Here is a 16,047-nt window from a genome sequence, read left to right as displayed (position 1 = left end):
TCTGATCCGGCCACGAATCAATGTAGTTTTGATTACTCGAGTACTTCGTACCGTTGGACGAAATATAAATAAAAGTTTTAAATAACAGGTACTAGGTAAACAATTTTTGATTCGCTTGTTTGTTCGATGGAATTTACAATCCGAAAAAATTCTTATTTATTTATAATTAAGAACTGTGCTATTTTTTTTCTCTCTAAATTGTCGTTGGTCTAGAAAGATCGAGAACTTTCGAAACGTTGATAATAAATCGATGTATGTACAGAGTTTTCGTTCGTCGTCTATTGTTTGAGAAAAATTCTGCCCATTTCTGCTTACGAACATCGATTTCTCTCGTTAAATAGGAAACTGTTCGAAGAGTTTCCAAAGCCAGAGCTGAAACTCGGTTGGTAAAAGGTTGCACGATGGCGCTCGCGTCGCCGAACAATGCAAAATACGGCGGCACACTCGATAATGTTTCTTACTACTTTGTTAATATATATATATTCACATGTTTCAAAATCAAATACTATGTACCAAAACGAGGCAAAAGGTCGCTCATCGTTTCGTAATCCGAAGCTTCGTTTTCGAAACATCGGTCCATCCACGAGTCACAACCACTCACTACACCTAACCACTTTGATCCTAAATCTAATCACTCGCGATTTAAACTTTCAACCGTAGCAAAATATTCTTTTACGTCGCGTAATTTTCGCTATAAAAGGTAAACTTTTTCCCACATTTCGGTGAATTGCAACGCTTACACGCCATTCGCGTAGTGTCGTTATATTTCTCTTCGTACGATAATTTTACCAGGCTTGTTAAGAAAACTTTAACGCGAATAAACAGTTGCATCCCTGTTCCACCGTGAAACGAACAATGGTTCCAAATACTTCGAACATGCATTATCGACTGTCTCGAAATTCGAAAGACGCAAGGAAGAAACGGTTGAGAGTCGTGGGGAGTCGGTGTCCGGTCTTCGAGGTTAGGTCAATCGCGAGCAAGATTTATGGCGGGTGGAGGCTCGAATTTCGCGCGGGTCTGTCCTTCTGGTAATTGTCGCAACTAAACTGCACAGCAGACACTAACATAACCCAGACGCTGTCACATGATCTTCGAAAAAGAAAAAAAAAAGTTATAAAACAGATCCACTGGCGGAGCGAATTCTCGGGTATATTTTTGACCTTACTCCGTCGTAAATCATTTACTCGAGAACGATATCTGGTGTCTCGCGTTACCAACCAACCTCCCACGTTTCTCGATTACACGTAATGAAAATGCACCCGAAAACGTAGTAACTTCGAGACAGCGAAATCGAAAAGAACCATCTCGAAAAATTATCCCTCTATCTGATTACCGTTGAATCAAAATCGAAGTTGAAGTCGATTCCATTATTTACCGTGCTACACGTAGATTATGTACATTTTTATTCGGTATAATGGAGACGTTGTTGTTGCTAAAACTCCTCGGTACGCAAACGACAACGAATCGTATAATAAATTCTACAACGACGAATTAAATATACAGGCTGCATGCATGGCGTGCAAGTGTTACGACGTACCGATATGTGAGAAAGAGGTTAATTTCGATTGAGAAGGTAAAAGACTTCTACCATGCCTGAACACTAATATGTGTCGTAAGAAACGTGTTTAGAATCAGTAAAATACAAAAGAGACGCGAAGAGGACTATTAAAATCAGTGTAAAAGTACATTGGACTCGTTGGCTCACCACGCTCGATGGACGCCGGGCGGGATCCAGAAAATGTAAGAATATTTCTGCTACTTAACGATTCTAAACTTCTCTAACGCATCAAATTGCACGGACGCTCGCACGAAACACGATAATTGCACACACATGCTCGTATTTAGGCCGAAATTACTATTAACCCGTCGAAATTGCGATGCCAACGGAACACCGACGCGTACTGCTCCTCGCTCCTCGCTACGTGTGCTGCGCGCGCAACTGTCCGCTGTTCAAACAGAGACGCCCCGCGAATTTCAATCGCTCGTATCTCGAAAACGAAGCCTCGATTCGCGAAACGCCAAGGGGTACTTTCCCGTTAATTCTAAACGCGGTATCGATCCAGAGAAAACATTCGACGTTCGCGCATCCCTCGTTCCCGATTTTCGTCCATGGCATCGCGATCTTCTCCCATTACGTCCTCTCGGCGTGGATCGCTGTCGTAGAAGTTATAACCGAGATCAGGTCGCCGCTGGACTGACTAGCGATTGGCTCTAGTGGTGGCACGCTGGAAAATAATCGATACAGTTGCAATCGATCGATAGACGCTAATAAGAACGAACTTTCGAAAGATATACGCGTTTAGTTCGCCTGGTGCCTGTCTAGGGGCTGATAATTAACCGCGCTCGTTTAACTGCAAGATTTCGGTCGCGTTTCTTTCAGTTATCCGGGTATATGGGCTGTTTTACGATAAAACGCGTGACTTACGTAAGGGTGGTCTGACGGTTGAGGACTGCGGCGGTGGGTAATGCGAGGGGCGAGTGCGCGTGCCCTAATTGCACCGTAGTCGGTGTACCTACAGGACGTCTCTCCTCGGACCCTACGTTCCCTCCCTCGCTCCCGCTTCCGCTTTCGCTCCCGACACCGACCCCGCCCTCGTTACCGCTGCCACCGCTCCCGTACACGTTCAACTGCACCGAGTCCACTGGAACGTGAAAAAAAGGACCGTTCGGCCGATTACGACGCATCCTCCCCCTCTTCTCTCCGCTACGCGTCTTCATCGACAAATTGCTACGTCTTTCCTCTCGTCCTTCGTCTCTTTAACCCTTTGCACTCGACGATCGTTTCCACCAACTTTGAAACTGTCAACTCCCGTACTCGCCGCCAGAGGGCTACGCTCTTGTCTCTCTCGCAAGCGCTCGATCTACTATGCAATATCGCTTTCTCCACTAGCAGAGCGCGTAACAAAGTTAAAATCAGAATTTTAGAGAGCATCATTTTCACTTGAACTTTTCTTTCAAACACTTTCGAGTGGAAAGAGTCGAGCTAGAGACACGCTATTGGCAGCTAGGGAGAACGTTTCAACGAAGGTGTAATTTGAATTAATTTGACCACAACTCTGTCCTCCATAAACAAACGAGCGTTTGTCGAGTTTTTCACGCGTTCATGGCGAAAGGAAAGCGTTCAACCTGTAGGTACACCCACCTCGATCGAACAACGCGACGCGGAGCGAAGCAAAAGTTAAAGACTGAGAAGCAACGACGGAAGACGAAAGAAAGACTGAATGACAAACTTGCTCACCGAAGACTCACCGAGCAAGTTAGACTTAATCTCGGTCTTGTGCATGCCGCTGGGTCCGGTCAGACCGCCGCCCATCCCCGTGTGATTTTTTGGCTTCCTCTTCCTCGTCTGGATCCCCTCTTTCTTCATGCTGAGCGGCCTGTTTACCTGTTTCGAGAAAAGACATTCTGAGACCAGACAGAGACGGAGTTTTAATTAAATTGAACGGAACGAGATAAGAGCCGCGCGTATCGGGGTAAGCGATCGTGATCGCGGACGATAACTCTCTGACCAGTCGATCGTTCCGTAAAAATATTGCGAATCGAACATGTCTAAAGACAAAAAAATTTACTAGGCGTGGATTAACGCGACGTAATATTTCTTTTTAATAATCGTCTGCAGGAGGGACGAGAGTCGAGACGAAGAATGTGGGACGCCATCTTGAGAATGCGCGCGCAGACGCGTGGTTACTTAAAACAGTAACCAGAATCTAGTTGACTACTTTGATTCTCCTATTACTTGTAAAATATTGGGTTTCTCGATTTAATATTTATTTTTCAGACACAAATTTACCGTGTTTACCATTTAAATTTCAATGTTATAGAAAGGGTTCTGCAATTGAGTATGTTTGAGTTTTTGTAATTTTGCTGTTCGAGCGAGTTCTAGATCGAAGATTTAGAGATCTCTTTGTACAGGGTGTATTTAGTAACTGGGACAAGCCACGAAATCGATAACGATATTCCACTTCCACGAGGATATCTGCGTCCGTTGCAACGTATCCACTGGAAACCTGCTTTCGAAATGTTTTCGGAACGATTAAGTATAGGAGCACGTCTCGAAGGTGACGATCGAGATTACCGGACGGAAAGTATTGCGTAACGAGCGTAGCGACTTGTATCGAAACACGAAATACCGATGCCTTTCTCACGATGCTTGAGAAAATTTAAAAAAAAATGCAGTTGGAACCTCCATTGCTTCAACTTCGATTTGTTAATATAATGAAATCGAAAACAGAGGAAGAGTTCACAATTAGAAAATATCGAGGCGTAAACACTCTAATATTAAGAATGAACGTGAAGAAATTAATGAAAATAGAAATTTCTCTATTTTACAGGAAGAGTCGAAGAAATTATTTACTCGAAGATTCTGACTTCTAATTACTTCGAGAATTGCACACCTGTGAAAATACCAGGTGTGAATCACTAAAATTTACGATAATATCGATTCATCATTATTTATCAGTATTATTACCCATTAACCCTTTACACTCCGAATTTCCAATTTTGTTACCAGCAGCTCCCAGCGCTTTCAAGTGTTTTCTTTTAAATTTACGTTAACTGAAAAATAGGGGAATTTAAACATATTCGATTGAATATTTGATTTATTTACACTTTATTGTTGTACTTTGTAATTTTCAAGTGCAAAGGGTTAACTATACTTGCGCCCAACATTTGCTCTTTCACGATCCATTTCTTCCGCAAAACTACTTACATGATGTGTTCAATAAAGCGTGTGTTTCTAGAGTTATGTGTATATTATCTATAGAGAACGTTTGCAAATCTATTAATTTACGATTCGAAGCGAACGAAGGGATGCGGATTGCTGAGACACGATCGACGCCACGCGTATGGTTGGGTGTTCCGTCGTTTGGCCGCGCGGCGGAAGTGTCGCGAGCCTCGATCCCCGGTTACGAGCAGCCCAAACACCGGAGGTTCGTTGTTTGTTTTCCGCGTGGCGGCCGTCGGCACACAGTGAAACGAGAGCGCGTGGGCGTGCGTTCGAGAACACAGGTGAAACCGTTCCAACGTTTGCACGTTCTCGGAAAATACCACGAGCAATTCAGAGAGGCTCCTCGAGCAAAAGTGGGGACACCTTTTGTCGCTCCACGGATTCCTCGTAACCCCCTACTCCGCACCCATCATTTCTGGCGAAATTAGAAACCGATACGCGATCAGAAACGCCGTCATCGTTGCTCGAATTTTATTTTTATTTTTATTAGCGAAGGAAATTGCTTCTTGGTTGTTTCATCAATTTTTTAACTATGGAAGAAGAGAGCTGAGAGCAGAAACGCCGTCATCGTTGCTCGAATTTTATTTTTATTTTTATTAGCGAAGGAAATTGCTTCTTGGTTGTTTCATCAATTTTTTAACTATGGAAGAAGAGAGCTGAGAGCAGAAACACCGTTATCGTGGCGCGAATTTTATTTTTATTTTTATTCTTTTGGCGAAGGAAATTGCTTCTTGGTTGTATTATCAATTTTTTAACTATGGAAGAAGAGAGCTGGATCGAGAGTTGATGTATTGATTTTTGAGGGAATTCGCTCGTTTTTACTTGGCTATTTCGCCTCGGTTTTTGAGACCGCCAACCATAAACGTTTCGTCACCGGTGATAATGCAGTTTGTGAAGTTTGAGTCGTTTACAGCTCTTTGTTCAAGCTTACAAACTTCTTTATGATTGGGCTGTCGCGTTAGTTGCCGAGCAAACTCGGTACAAATTTGGCTACAACCCGTCTCGTGGCGAGAGTATTAGTTTATATTTACCGACACGTTCCACATAAGATACCAAGAGATATCTCTTTAATAGTGAAACGGGCCGAGTTGCTTAAATTATTCATCGCATCTTCTCGATACCATTCGAACACAACATCTCTATCTCTATCTTCTCAGTAAACATTATCCAGCGTTTCCCTTAATTTTATATCGATTTCTCCATTTTTTTCACAATTTTTCTGTCCACGAAAATTTCGACGACGACGCGGAACGATCCGCTTTTACGCAACAATGGCCAACAACTGGCTGATCGTGACGCAACAGAGGTTTCACCATGCATGCACGTGTGCTCCGACTACCATCTAGTGTCGAAACAATTCGTCTATCTTGCCTGGTATTTGTCTTTTCATCGAAACACTGCATCTCCTCGATCGCCAAGTCTCACGAAAAACTGGAAGACTCGACTCGATTACTTTTAAATTAAGAAAACTGAACTTTTCAACGATGGATCGTTAAGACTAACTCGAACGTTTCTCTTTTGGTCTTGGGAGGCCAGCGGATCTGGTCGTGCACGATACCAAGCGTCGATGCGCTATCGTCGCTATCTGGTGAGCGATTCCTAGACGGTTCGGAGCCAGAAAGTTATCTATCACATCCAAAATTCGCCTCGCCACGATCGTTTCGCTTTTGTGAACACGTATGGCCGCGCGTTTCGCGCGAAAACGCGCTCCTTATGGGGCAAATCGGTCGACGACAGTTGTGCAAACAGAGGAACCTTTGTGACGCGACGCTTAGAACCAGAATCAACACTTAAGGAAACCTTCCCAAATGGAACGGACGTAGATTCGATAGAGCCTCGATTATTGCGTGAATGTCTCGCTGTTTCCTATTTATTCGTAACTGGAAAGCACGGAGCTGGAGATAGAACCGATAGGAACGATCATAGATATTCCAACTGTGTTCACTGTCCATGGTTCATATATGGGTCACAACACCACGCTATTGGATACGTCACTCAGAGACCGGACAGTGAACACGTTGACTTAGAAAAATTTTTTTTTTTGGGAGGGGGGGATTACTCAATTCAATAAACGGACAACAATTGCTACCAACAAAGAGTAAAAAAAATTGTCCAGAAACTCACGTTGTGGAGCTTGAAGTAGAGACCGCAGGCGTTGCACACAGGCTCGCCATTGTTGTTTCGCCGCCAGAGGGTGGTGTTACTGGTCCTGCAATTGGCACATTGCACCCCCGTCCTCCTCACCCCCGTCTGAAACAAGAGAAAAACCCCCGTAAACATCGAGTTCCAAGCATCGACAAATCACGATAAAAATACAAGGACTTGAATTTTTACAACAATTTATGGTCGTAGAATATTACCGGAACGACTGGTTGCTTGGGCTTGCCGCATCTCATGGTCTGTCGGTTCATCCCGTTCGCCTTGTAGAGGCAATTATGGCAATAATAGTGGCCAGTTTCGTCCCGCCTCCAGATCGTGGTGAGAGCCGAGCAGCCAGCGCAGTCTTTCGGCTCGGTGGTGATCATCGTGGAGTCGAAACCGTCCTCCGCGCTCGGTAGAGGCAGTCCTGCCCAAGGTGAGGGCACCCCGGTGCTGCCGGCTGACACGCTGTACCCACCGCCGGAATATAGTTGCATGTTTGCACCGTCGCTGACGGAGATCGCTGTCACGCCTTGGTAGCCCTGGACGCACTCGAACGACGGAGGCGACGGCGTTCCGGCCGTGGACCAGTACTCGCTGGAAGCCGTGGGCTTCGCGTAGGAGTAGGAGCCTGTTCCACTCCCGTACAAGGTCATCTGAGAGCTGGGGGAGCCGGGTTGCTCGTAGTGGATCGGTACACCTCGAGAAGTGCCCAGGGAGGAGGCTAGGGTTGGGTCACCGCCCTTGATGTAAGCGTTTCCTGGAGGATCCACCTGTGTGGAGGTCGAGAGGATGATGGAATTAGTCTGTTTTGTTGGATGAGACGCCATCAACTAGCAAAAAAGAGTACGACACTCACCCCACCAACCCTGGACGTCAACGGACTCGGGTACGTGAGAATGAGGTGGTCCCCCGGTTTGGCGTAGGTGTACGTGGACGCTTGTTGGAACGTCTCGCTCCCGGATATGTACTGCGCCGCGTATTGCACCGTCTGTTGGGGCGGTATCGCGACAGTTTCGAGGGTGGTGTACGTGCTGGACACTTTGATGTTGTCAGACGCTGCGGCCGTGGCAGCCGCGAAGCGTCCAGCGACTGCAGCCGCGACAGCGTTTGCGGCGTTCGCTGCGTTCACGGCGTCGGTCTCGTACTTGATGTCCGCACTACCCGCGTCCGTGTACCCGGCGCCGGTCACGCGAATACCGTCCGTGATCGGCGGGGAGTACGACGGAACCGAGGAACCCAGCTGAACGTTCGACGCTGTCGTGGCGGAGTTCGCCCTGGACACCAAGGAGCCAGTGTCGTAATCCTCGGTGCTCGGCACCAGGACCGGGGAATCCTGGTGATAGGTTCTGGTCGATCCGTTGCCGCTGTTCGAGGTCTCGCGGGGACTGTACCTCTGTTGGCCGCTGCCCACCGACGGAGCACGCCTCTCTTGAGCCTGGATCACCTGGTTCTCCCTTCGCAATTGCTGACCGTCCGTCGTGTAACTGTACATGGTCTCCGTGTCGGGTCTCTCCGGACCGGCGGGCTCGTACCTTGAGTCAAAATCGTGGGATCAATAGGGAGTACTCCATGATACGGCTTATTGCGATGCTCGGAATTCGAGCTGGGTGCCTGGAGGTTCTATTTAGTCACTGTTTCGGTAACTTTTAATTGTCTTTCAACTATCTCGAGCTAGAATAAACGAATCTAAGAAGCCAATAATGGAAAAAAATCCCAGATTCAAAGAGGTAACAGTCTGCACCCGACGACGATAGATCAAGTTACCTGGTCTGTTCCTTGACGGTGAGGGTGCTGTTGGGATCAACGGTGTCCGTGACCTCGACCTGCACTTCCTGGCCATTGGTCGTCAGATAAACCACCCGTTGCTCCCCGGAACGATGTTGCTGAATGTCCCCATCCGCCTGCGAGATCTGCACGAAGTGTTGCGTAGCCTGTAGACTGCCCTGGTCTTGCTGTTCCTCTTCTTGGTACACGCGTTGTCTGGGCTGCCTGTGCTGGTGCTGTTGCTCCACAGACGGATGTTGAATATGGTGATGATGATGGTGGTGCTGCTGGGGATGTTGGTGATGGTGTTGGGTCTGTTGCTGAGGCTCCAGTTGAAGATTCCCCGATATGACACTGGCGTCTGGCGAGTCTGGGTCCGCCTCCGAGACCGTCTCCGTGATCTGGCCGGTGGTCGTGATCGTTCGAACGTGTCTTCTGGCTGTGATCACCGTTCGCGGGCTCTCCGATGGCTCCTCCGTCGCTGTCATCCGCGGCGACGCTTCCTCCGGCTGAACGTGCTCCCAATCCCGTTTGATCTCACGCTTCGCCAGCGACTCCTTCATCTCGCGTCCTGAAACAGGATCCGGCCAGGTTGGATCGAGTCGTTTCTCAGCCGAGACTTTCGTTTTCGAGAGACGACAGACGACTGGAGGACGAGGTGCGCGCGCGATCGAGATCGAGATACGTCGAAACGAGAACAGACCGAGTCGTGGACGGAAGGAAAAAGGAGAAAAGGCAGGAAGAAGCGTGGCTGAGGGGGGCAAAGGGAGCAAAGGCACACCTCGTCCGTCGCGAGACGAGACGTGTTTGCCCTGGAGCGCGTCACACTTCCCTTCGACAATGTCAAGTCTCGACTTCCGGGCCCGAGCACGCGACTCTTTCTTTGTCGGACCGGGGACAGTCTTCGCGAGTCACCTGGGACACATCGTCCTTCGATCGGACGCGTTTCGGTGCGCTTTGTGTCACGAAGATAGGGATTTATACGAGCTCGAGGCGCTCCAGTGGTCTACATAGACGCCATCTTGGTTGCACGATCGCGGTAACGCGGGAAGTTCGATTAAAATACTTCGATCGGGTTGCAGGAGCGTGAGTTTCGACTGATTTAGATTTGCTAGGCCTCCTATGTTTGCGTTATGGGAAATTTAGATTGTCGAAAAACTATAGAATGCATTTACTATGCAAAAATATAACAAAAACTCAAGTAAGATGAGAATTATTTTAGGGGTTGAAAGAACCCTCTACGAAGCTCTTATTTTATTAATTTTATTAATAAATATATGAATTTGCATAAAAATCCGCAGTCTATTTATTACATCTAGAGTGAGTTGTATCTTATGGAAATTTATTTGAAAATATAGTCAACTTTTGGATGGATTTTCTGTGGATTGGTCAGCACTTACTGTATTCAATTTTTTTATTTATTTTTAGTCTGTTTGTTAATGTTGTATAAATTCACTACTCCTATATTGTAATCAAGTCTTTTATATCTATTTTTATTTTTATTTTATTTATAGGAAATTGTCTATTTTATCAAATTTATCAGAATCAATTCATTTATATTTATTTCCATTCCATAGTATGCGTTCTATTAAATTTTGTGAAATTTCATTCTGATTTATAATAATTTTTTATGAAATTCAATTTCTTAATAAATATTCTGTAAATTGATTACTCCTATTGAAATTTATTTAGATTTATATATTAATAATTTGTTGTAAAATTCAATTTCTTAATAAATGTTCTGTAAATTGATTACTCCTATTGTTAATTATACTCGAATTTATTTAGATTTATATATTAATAATTTTTTCTAAAATTCAATTTTTTAATAAATGTTCTGTAAATTGATTACTCCTATTGTCAGTAATACTCGAATTTATTTAGATTTATATATTAATAATTTTTTGTAAAATTCAATTTCTTAATAAATATTCTGTAAATTGATTACTCCTATTGAAATTTATTTAGATTTATATATTAATAATTTTTTGTAAAATTCAATTTCTTGATAAATATTCTGTAAATTGATTGCTCCTATCAAAATTTATTTAGATTTATATATTAATAATTTGTTTGTAAATTCAATTTCCTAATAAATATTCTGTAAACTGATTACTCCTATCAAAATTTATTTAGATTTATTTTCATTCTAAAATGATAGTTCCATATGGTATATTTTGTTAGGTGAAAATTGCATCGCCATTATTTGAGCGACGGCAAATGACTTCGATGCGTCCATTTTATCCAAATGAATCGAATTTTGCCATTCAAAAATCCCATAATTGTCCACTAATGTGTATAATAAATTGGTATGATTTTTGTAAACCAAAGAAGAGCTTTCAGACGTGGTATGCTTAATCGCAAAATAAAGTAAGATGGACACTAGTTGAAAGTTATTAAGAAAATCCTGTCTCAAAAAGCATTTTGGCTGGTATCAAGCGTGATAAATATTTCAGAATATTATTACGAGACAATGAAACGATGATTGTTGTTGTGCAATAGTGAGTGACACGTTAATTTCTATTTTGGTGGCCTGTGAAATTGTTCCACCGTTCCTCTTACGACTTCTAAATTGGTGAGTAATTGTACTTTTTTTTGTAGCATGTAGAAATAGAATAGAAACATCGATATTGTTCTCTAATCCTTTTTTAAAAGTTCTAATAAGCGATTCCCTTTACCTGGACCAGAAGTTATCAAAAGAAACTTCTTCTTTGAATTAAAATGCACACTTTATCTTAGTTATTTTTCATTTTATGGATGTTCTTACAGAGATTTGCAATTTTGTTCTCTAATCGTTTTCTAAAAGTTCTAATAAGCGATTCCCTTTACCTGGACCAGAAGTTATCAAAAGAAACTTCTTCTTTGAATTAAAATGCACACTTTATCTTAGTTATTTTTCATTTTATGGATGTTCTTACAGAGATTTGCAATTTTGTTCTCTAATCGTTTTCTAAAAGTTCTAATAAGCGATTCCCTTTACCTGGACCAGAAGTTATCAAAAGAAACTTCTTCTTTGAATCAAAATGCACACTTTTTCTTAGTTATTTTTCAATTTATGGATGTTCTTACAGAGTTTTGCAATTTTGTTCTCTAATCGTTTTCTAAAAGTTCTAATAAGCGATTCCCTTTACCTGGATCAGAAGTTATCAAAAGAAACTTCTTCTTTGAATTAGAATGCATACTTTGCCTTATTTATTCCTCATTTTATGGGTCCTCGTACAGAGTTTTGCAATTTGTTTTGTATTAATTGAATATTCTTGAATATTCCCTGCATTTAGAAATCATACTTGCATTTAGATGGACCATTTTTATTAAAATTTAGGTAACGAATTTGGGAGAAGAAGAGGCCTCCTGGAACTTGGAGCACTCTTCTCCTAAAACTATCATTTCCCTCCATTGCAATTTTTTATGTAGATTTTAACAAAGCTAGTTTCTCGATAACTAATCAAAGGACTGATTCACGTTGCAAAATTAGAAAAAATTATCTCGAATAACAAGAAAGTGAATAGTTCAAAGTTGGAGCATTTCTGAAACTCTGATCTTCGACATCCAAGAACTATAGTTTCCCATATCAATTTCAACAAAGCTAGTCTCTCGATAACTAATAGAAGGACTGATTCACGTTGCAAAATTAGAATTTTATCTCAAATGACAAGAAAGTGAATGATTCAAAGTTGGAGCACCTCTGATACTCTGATCTTCGTCACCATTTTCTAAATTCGAAAATAATCAAGCACTATAATTTTTCATATCAATTCCAACAAAGCTAGTCTCTCGATAACTAATTAGAGGACTGATTCAGATTGAAAAATTAATTTTATCTAAAATAATGAAGTTTCGGGAGTAGTTGAGATTTGGAACACTCAGAATTGGATTCTGAAATTCTGATTTTCATCACCATTTTCTAAATTCGGTATTTTCTCAAATACTATAATTTCCCACACAAATTCCAACGAAGCTAGTCTCTCGATAACTAACAAAAGGACTAAATGACGTTGCAAAATTAAAATTTTATCTTGAATAACAAGGAAGTGAATAATTCAAAGTTAGAGCACACCTCAAATTCTGATCTGGGTCACCATTTTCTAAATTCGAAAATAATCAAGCACTATAATTTCCCATATCAATTCCAACAAAGCTAGCTTCTTGATAACTAACGAGAGGCCTGATTGAGATTGCAAAATTAATTTTATCTAAAATAATGAAGTTTTGGGAGCAGTTGAGATTTGGAGCACTTCTGAAACTCTGATCTTCGTCAGCCATTTTCTAAATTCGAAAATAATCAAGCACTATAATTTCCCATATCAATTCCAACAAAGCTAGTCTCTCGATAACTAATTAAAGGACTGATTCACGTTGCAAAATTAGAAAAAATTATCTCGAATAACAAGAAAGTGAATAGTTCAAAGTTGGAGCATTTCTGAAACTCTGATCTTCGACATCCAAGAACTATAGTTTCCCATATCAATTTCAACAAAGCTAGTCTCTCGATAACTAATAGAAGGACTGATTCACGTTGCAAAATTAGAATTTTATCTCAAATGACAAGAAAGTGAATGATTCAAAGTTGGAGCACCTCTGATACTCTGATCTTCGTCACCATTTTCTAAATTCGAAAATACTCAAGCACTATAATTTTTCATATCAATTCCAACAAAGCTAGTCTCTCGATAACTAATTAGAGGACTGATTCAGATTGAAAAATTAATTTTATTTAAAATAATGAAGTTTCGGGAGTAGTTGAGATTTGGAACACTCAGAATTGGATTCTGAAATTCTGATTTTCATCACCATTTTCTAAATTCGGTATTTTCTCAAATACTATAATTTCCCACACAAATTCCAACGAAGCTAGTCTCTCGATAACTAACAAAAGGACTAAATGACGTTGCAAAATTAAAATTTTATCTTGAATAACAAGGAAGTGAATAATTCAAAGTTAGAGCACACCTCAAATTCTGATCTGGGTCACCATTTTCTAAATTCGAAAATAATCAAGCACTATAATTTCCCATATCAATTCCAACAAAGCTAGCTTCTTGATAACTAACGAGAGGCCTGATTGAGATTGCAAAATTAATTTTATCTAAAATAATGAAGTTTTGGGAGCAGTTGAGATTTGGAGCACTTCTGAAACTCTGATCTTCGTCACCATTTTCTAAATTCGAAAATAATCAAGCACTATAATTTCCCATATCAATTCCAACAAAGCTAGTCTCTCGATAACTAATTAAAGGACTGATTCACGTTGCAAAATTAGAAAAAATTATCTCGAATAACAAGAAAGTGAATAGTTCAAAGTTGGAGCATTTCTGAAACTCTGATCTTCGACATCCAAGAACTATAGTTTCCCATATCAATTTCAACAAAGCTAGTCTCTCGATAACTAATAGAAGGACTGATTCACGTTGCAAAATTAGAATTTTATCTCAAATGACAAGAAAGTGAATGATTCAAAGTTGGAGCACCTCTGATACTCTGATCTTCGTCACCATTTTCTAAATTCGAAATTACTCAAGCACTATAATTTTTCATATCAATTCCAACAAAGCTAGTCTCTCGATAACTAATTAGAGGACTGATTCAGATTGAAAAATTAATTTTATCTAAAATAATGAAGTTTCGGGAGTAGTTGAGATTTGGAACACTCAGAATTGGATTCTGAAATTCTGATTTTCATCACCATTTTCTAAATTCGGTATTTTCTCAAATACTATAATTTCCCACACAAATTCCAACGAAGCTAGTCTCTCGATAACTAACAAAAGGACTAAATGACGTTGCAAAATTAAAATTTTATCTTGAATAACAAGGAAGTGAATAATTCAAAGTTAGAGCACACCTCAAATTCTGATCTGGGTCACCATTTTCTAAATTCGAAAATAATCAAGCACTATAATTTCCCATATCAATTCGAACAAAGCTAGCTTCTTGATAACTAACGAGAGGCCTGATTGAGATTGAAAAATTAATTTTATCTAAACCAATGAATTTTTTGGGGGGGTAGTTGAGATTTGGAGCACTGTTCACCTTGTTTAATTCCTCGACGGATGAGATCGATCTTTCGTGGTGGGACTCGTCCGACGTACCGACGTCCAGCGTCGACCGACGCGTCGCGGTGACACGGGACACGTATCACGAAACACGAAACGGTTTGCACACCTGGAGACACGGAGTCGACGCTTCGCCGTCGAGACGCGGCTAGGAACTGACGCGACCGCCGCCGGCGGTGCACCGACCCACCGACGTATCCAGATTCACGGAGATCGCTGGATGGCGGAACGAGGAAGGCTTCAAGGTGGATCGAACGACAATCGTGGATCATCGTCCAAAAACGTGCAATTTCTCACACATTTAACACTGGAACCACCAAACCAACAAATGGGTCAAAATGACTCATTCGTAATTTCTAATAAAACCTGTAAAAAAATTTACTCTAAAAAAGTTACTAGAATTTTTGCAAATTTACCGTAATTTTCTATGAGAGAATGAACAAACACTTGTTTCAATTGCATTATTACATTGTTTCAATTTCTCTGGTACAAATAAACACGCTATAATTATCGATAGTTCTACTGTTAAATAACACTTCTATCGAACGAGCTATCAGAAACTATAATGACTAAAACAGAGAAGCATAATGTTCCTTCGAATATTAAAAAGGGAAATAAACATTCAATTGGTAAATATCTCACGGATAAAGAAGACTGAGAATAGACACTATTGTTCGATAAATTGTGGACAAATTGTGCAACAAATTTGTAATAGAGATTCGTTTAAGACTAATGAAATTCCACAATGGAGGATGTAATAATGAAAAAACTGAGGAAGTATATTTTAAATTGTGAGTATTAACGAAGAAGAATGTCCGAAATCGTGGTCCAATCGAAGTAACCATTTCACTGAAGTGTAGATAATTTACAACAACAGTGTATGCATCTCCATAAGTAGATAATAAAATTATTTTTTCTTGTCGTCTAATCGAAAGCAAAGAGCAATTGTATTAGATAAGTATCTATCAATATCTACAAGTGAGTGTGACTTTAGTAAATTTCGTCCACTCTATACATATATGGTATTCTATAGTTGCACGTCTACTCTATAATTGCACACCTACTCCATAATTGCACACCTACTCTATAATTGCACGTATGTGTAATATTTTCAAGATTGCAAATAGAATATAGAATACGTGAACAATTTTTATCGTAAATTTTTAATTAAATAATAAAAATTGACTGCAACGATAATTTTAAATTGATTGCAATGAAATTCTTATGAAATAGACTCATGGTATAAAAAAAATAAGGTTACAGTAAGGACTGTTTCTGCGGAGAATGATCGAATCTTTCGTTGCTTTCGCGATGACGTTTCGTTTGCCAAAGGTGAATCAGTGGGACCGGCGGTAACGTAAC

At 41.1% G+C, this 16,047-nt stretch overlaps 1 protein-coding gene across 1 annotated transcript; it reads right to left on the bottom strand.

Moving 5' to 3' along the window:
* Positions 1-1,446: 1,446 nt before the first annotated feature.
* LOC122398807 lies at positions 1,447-9,195 on the bottom strand. The gene is made up of 8 exons (XM_043399018.1): positions 8,918-9,195; positions 8,633-8,857; positions 7,725-8,400; positions 7,087-7,638; positions 6,851-6,976; positions 3,250-3,385; positions 2,426-2,642; positions 1,447-2,225 (listed from the first exon to the last, which is right to left on the bottom strand). Exons 1-8 carry the CDS (start codon positions 9,193-9,195, stop codon positions 2,132-2,134), a joined length of 2,304 nt encoding a protein of 767 aa, XP_043254953.1. The 3' UTR covers positions 1,447-2,131.
* Between the last annotated feature and the right edge of the window lie 6,852 nt (positions 9,196-16,047).

This window comes from Colletes gigas, unplaced genomic scaffold (assembly GCF_013123115.1).
Source record: "Colletes gigas isolate AHSC1104 unplaced genomic scaffold, ASM1312311v1 Colletes_gigas_Sc00002, whole genome shotgun sequence".
Classification (NCBI taxonomy): domain Eukaryota; kingdom Metazoa; phylum Arthropoda; class Insecta; order Hymenoptera; family Colletidae; genus Colletes; species Colletes gigas.
Note: the sequence above shows the minus strand (reverse complement) of the source record. Positions and strands in the feature narration are given on the sequence as shown.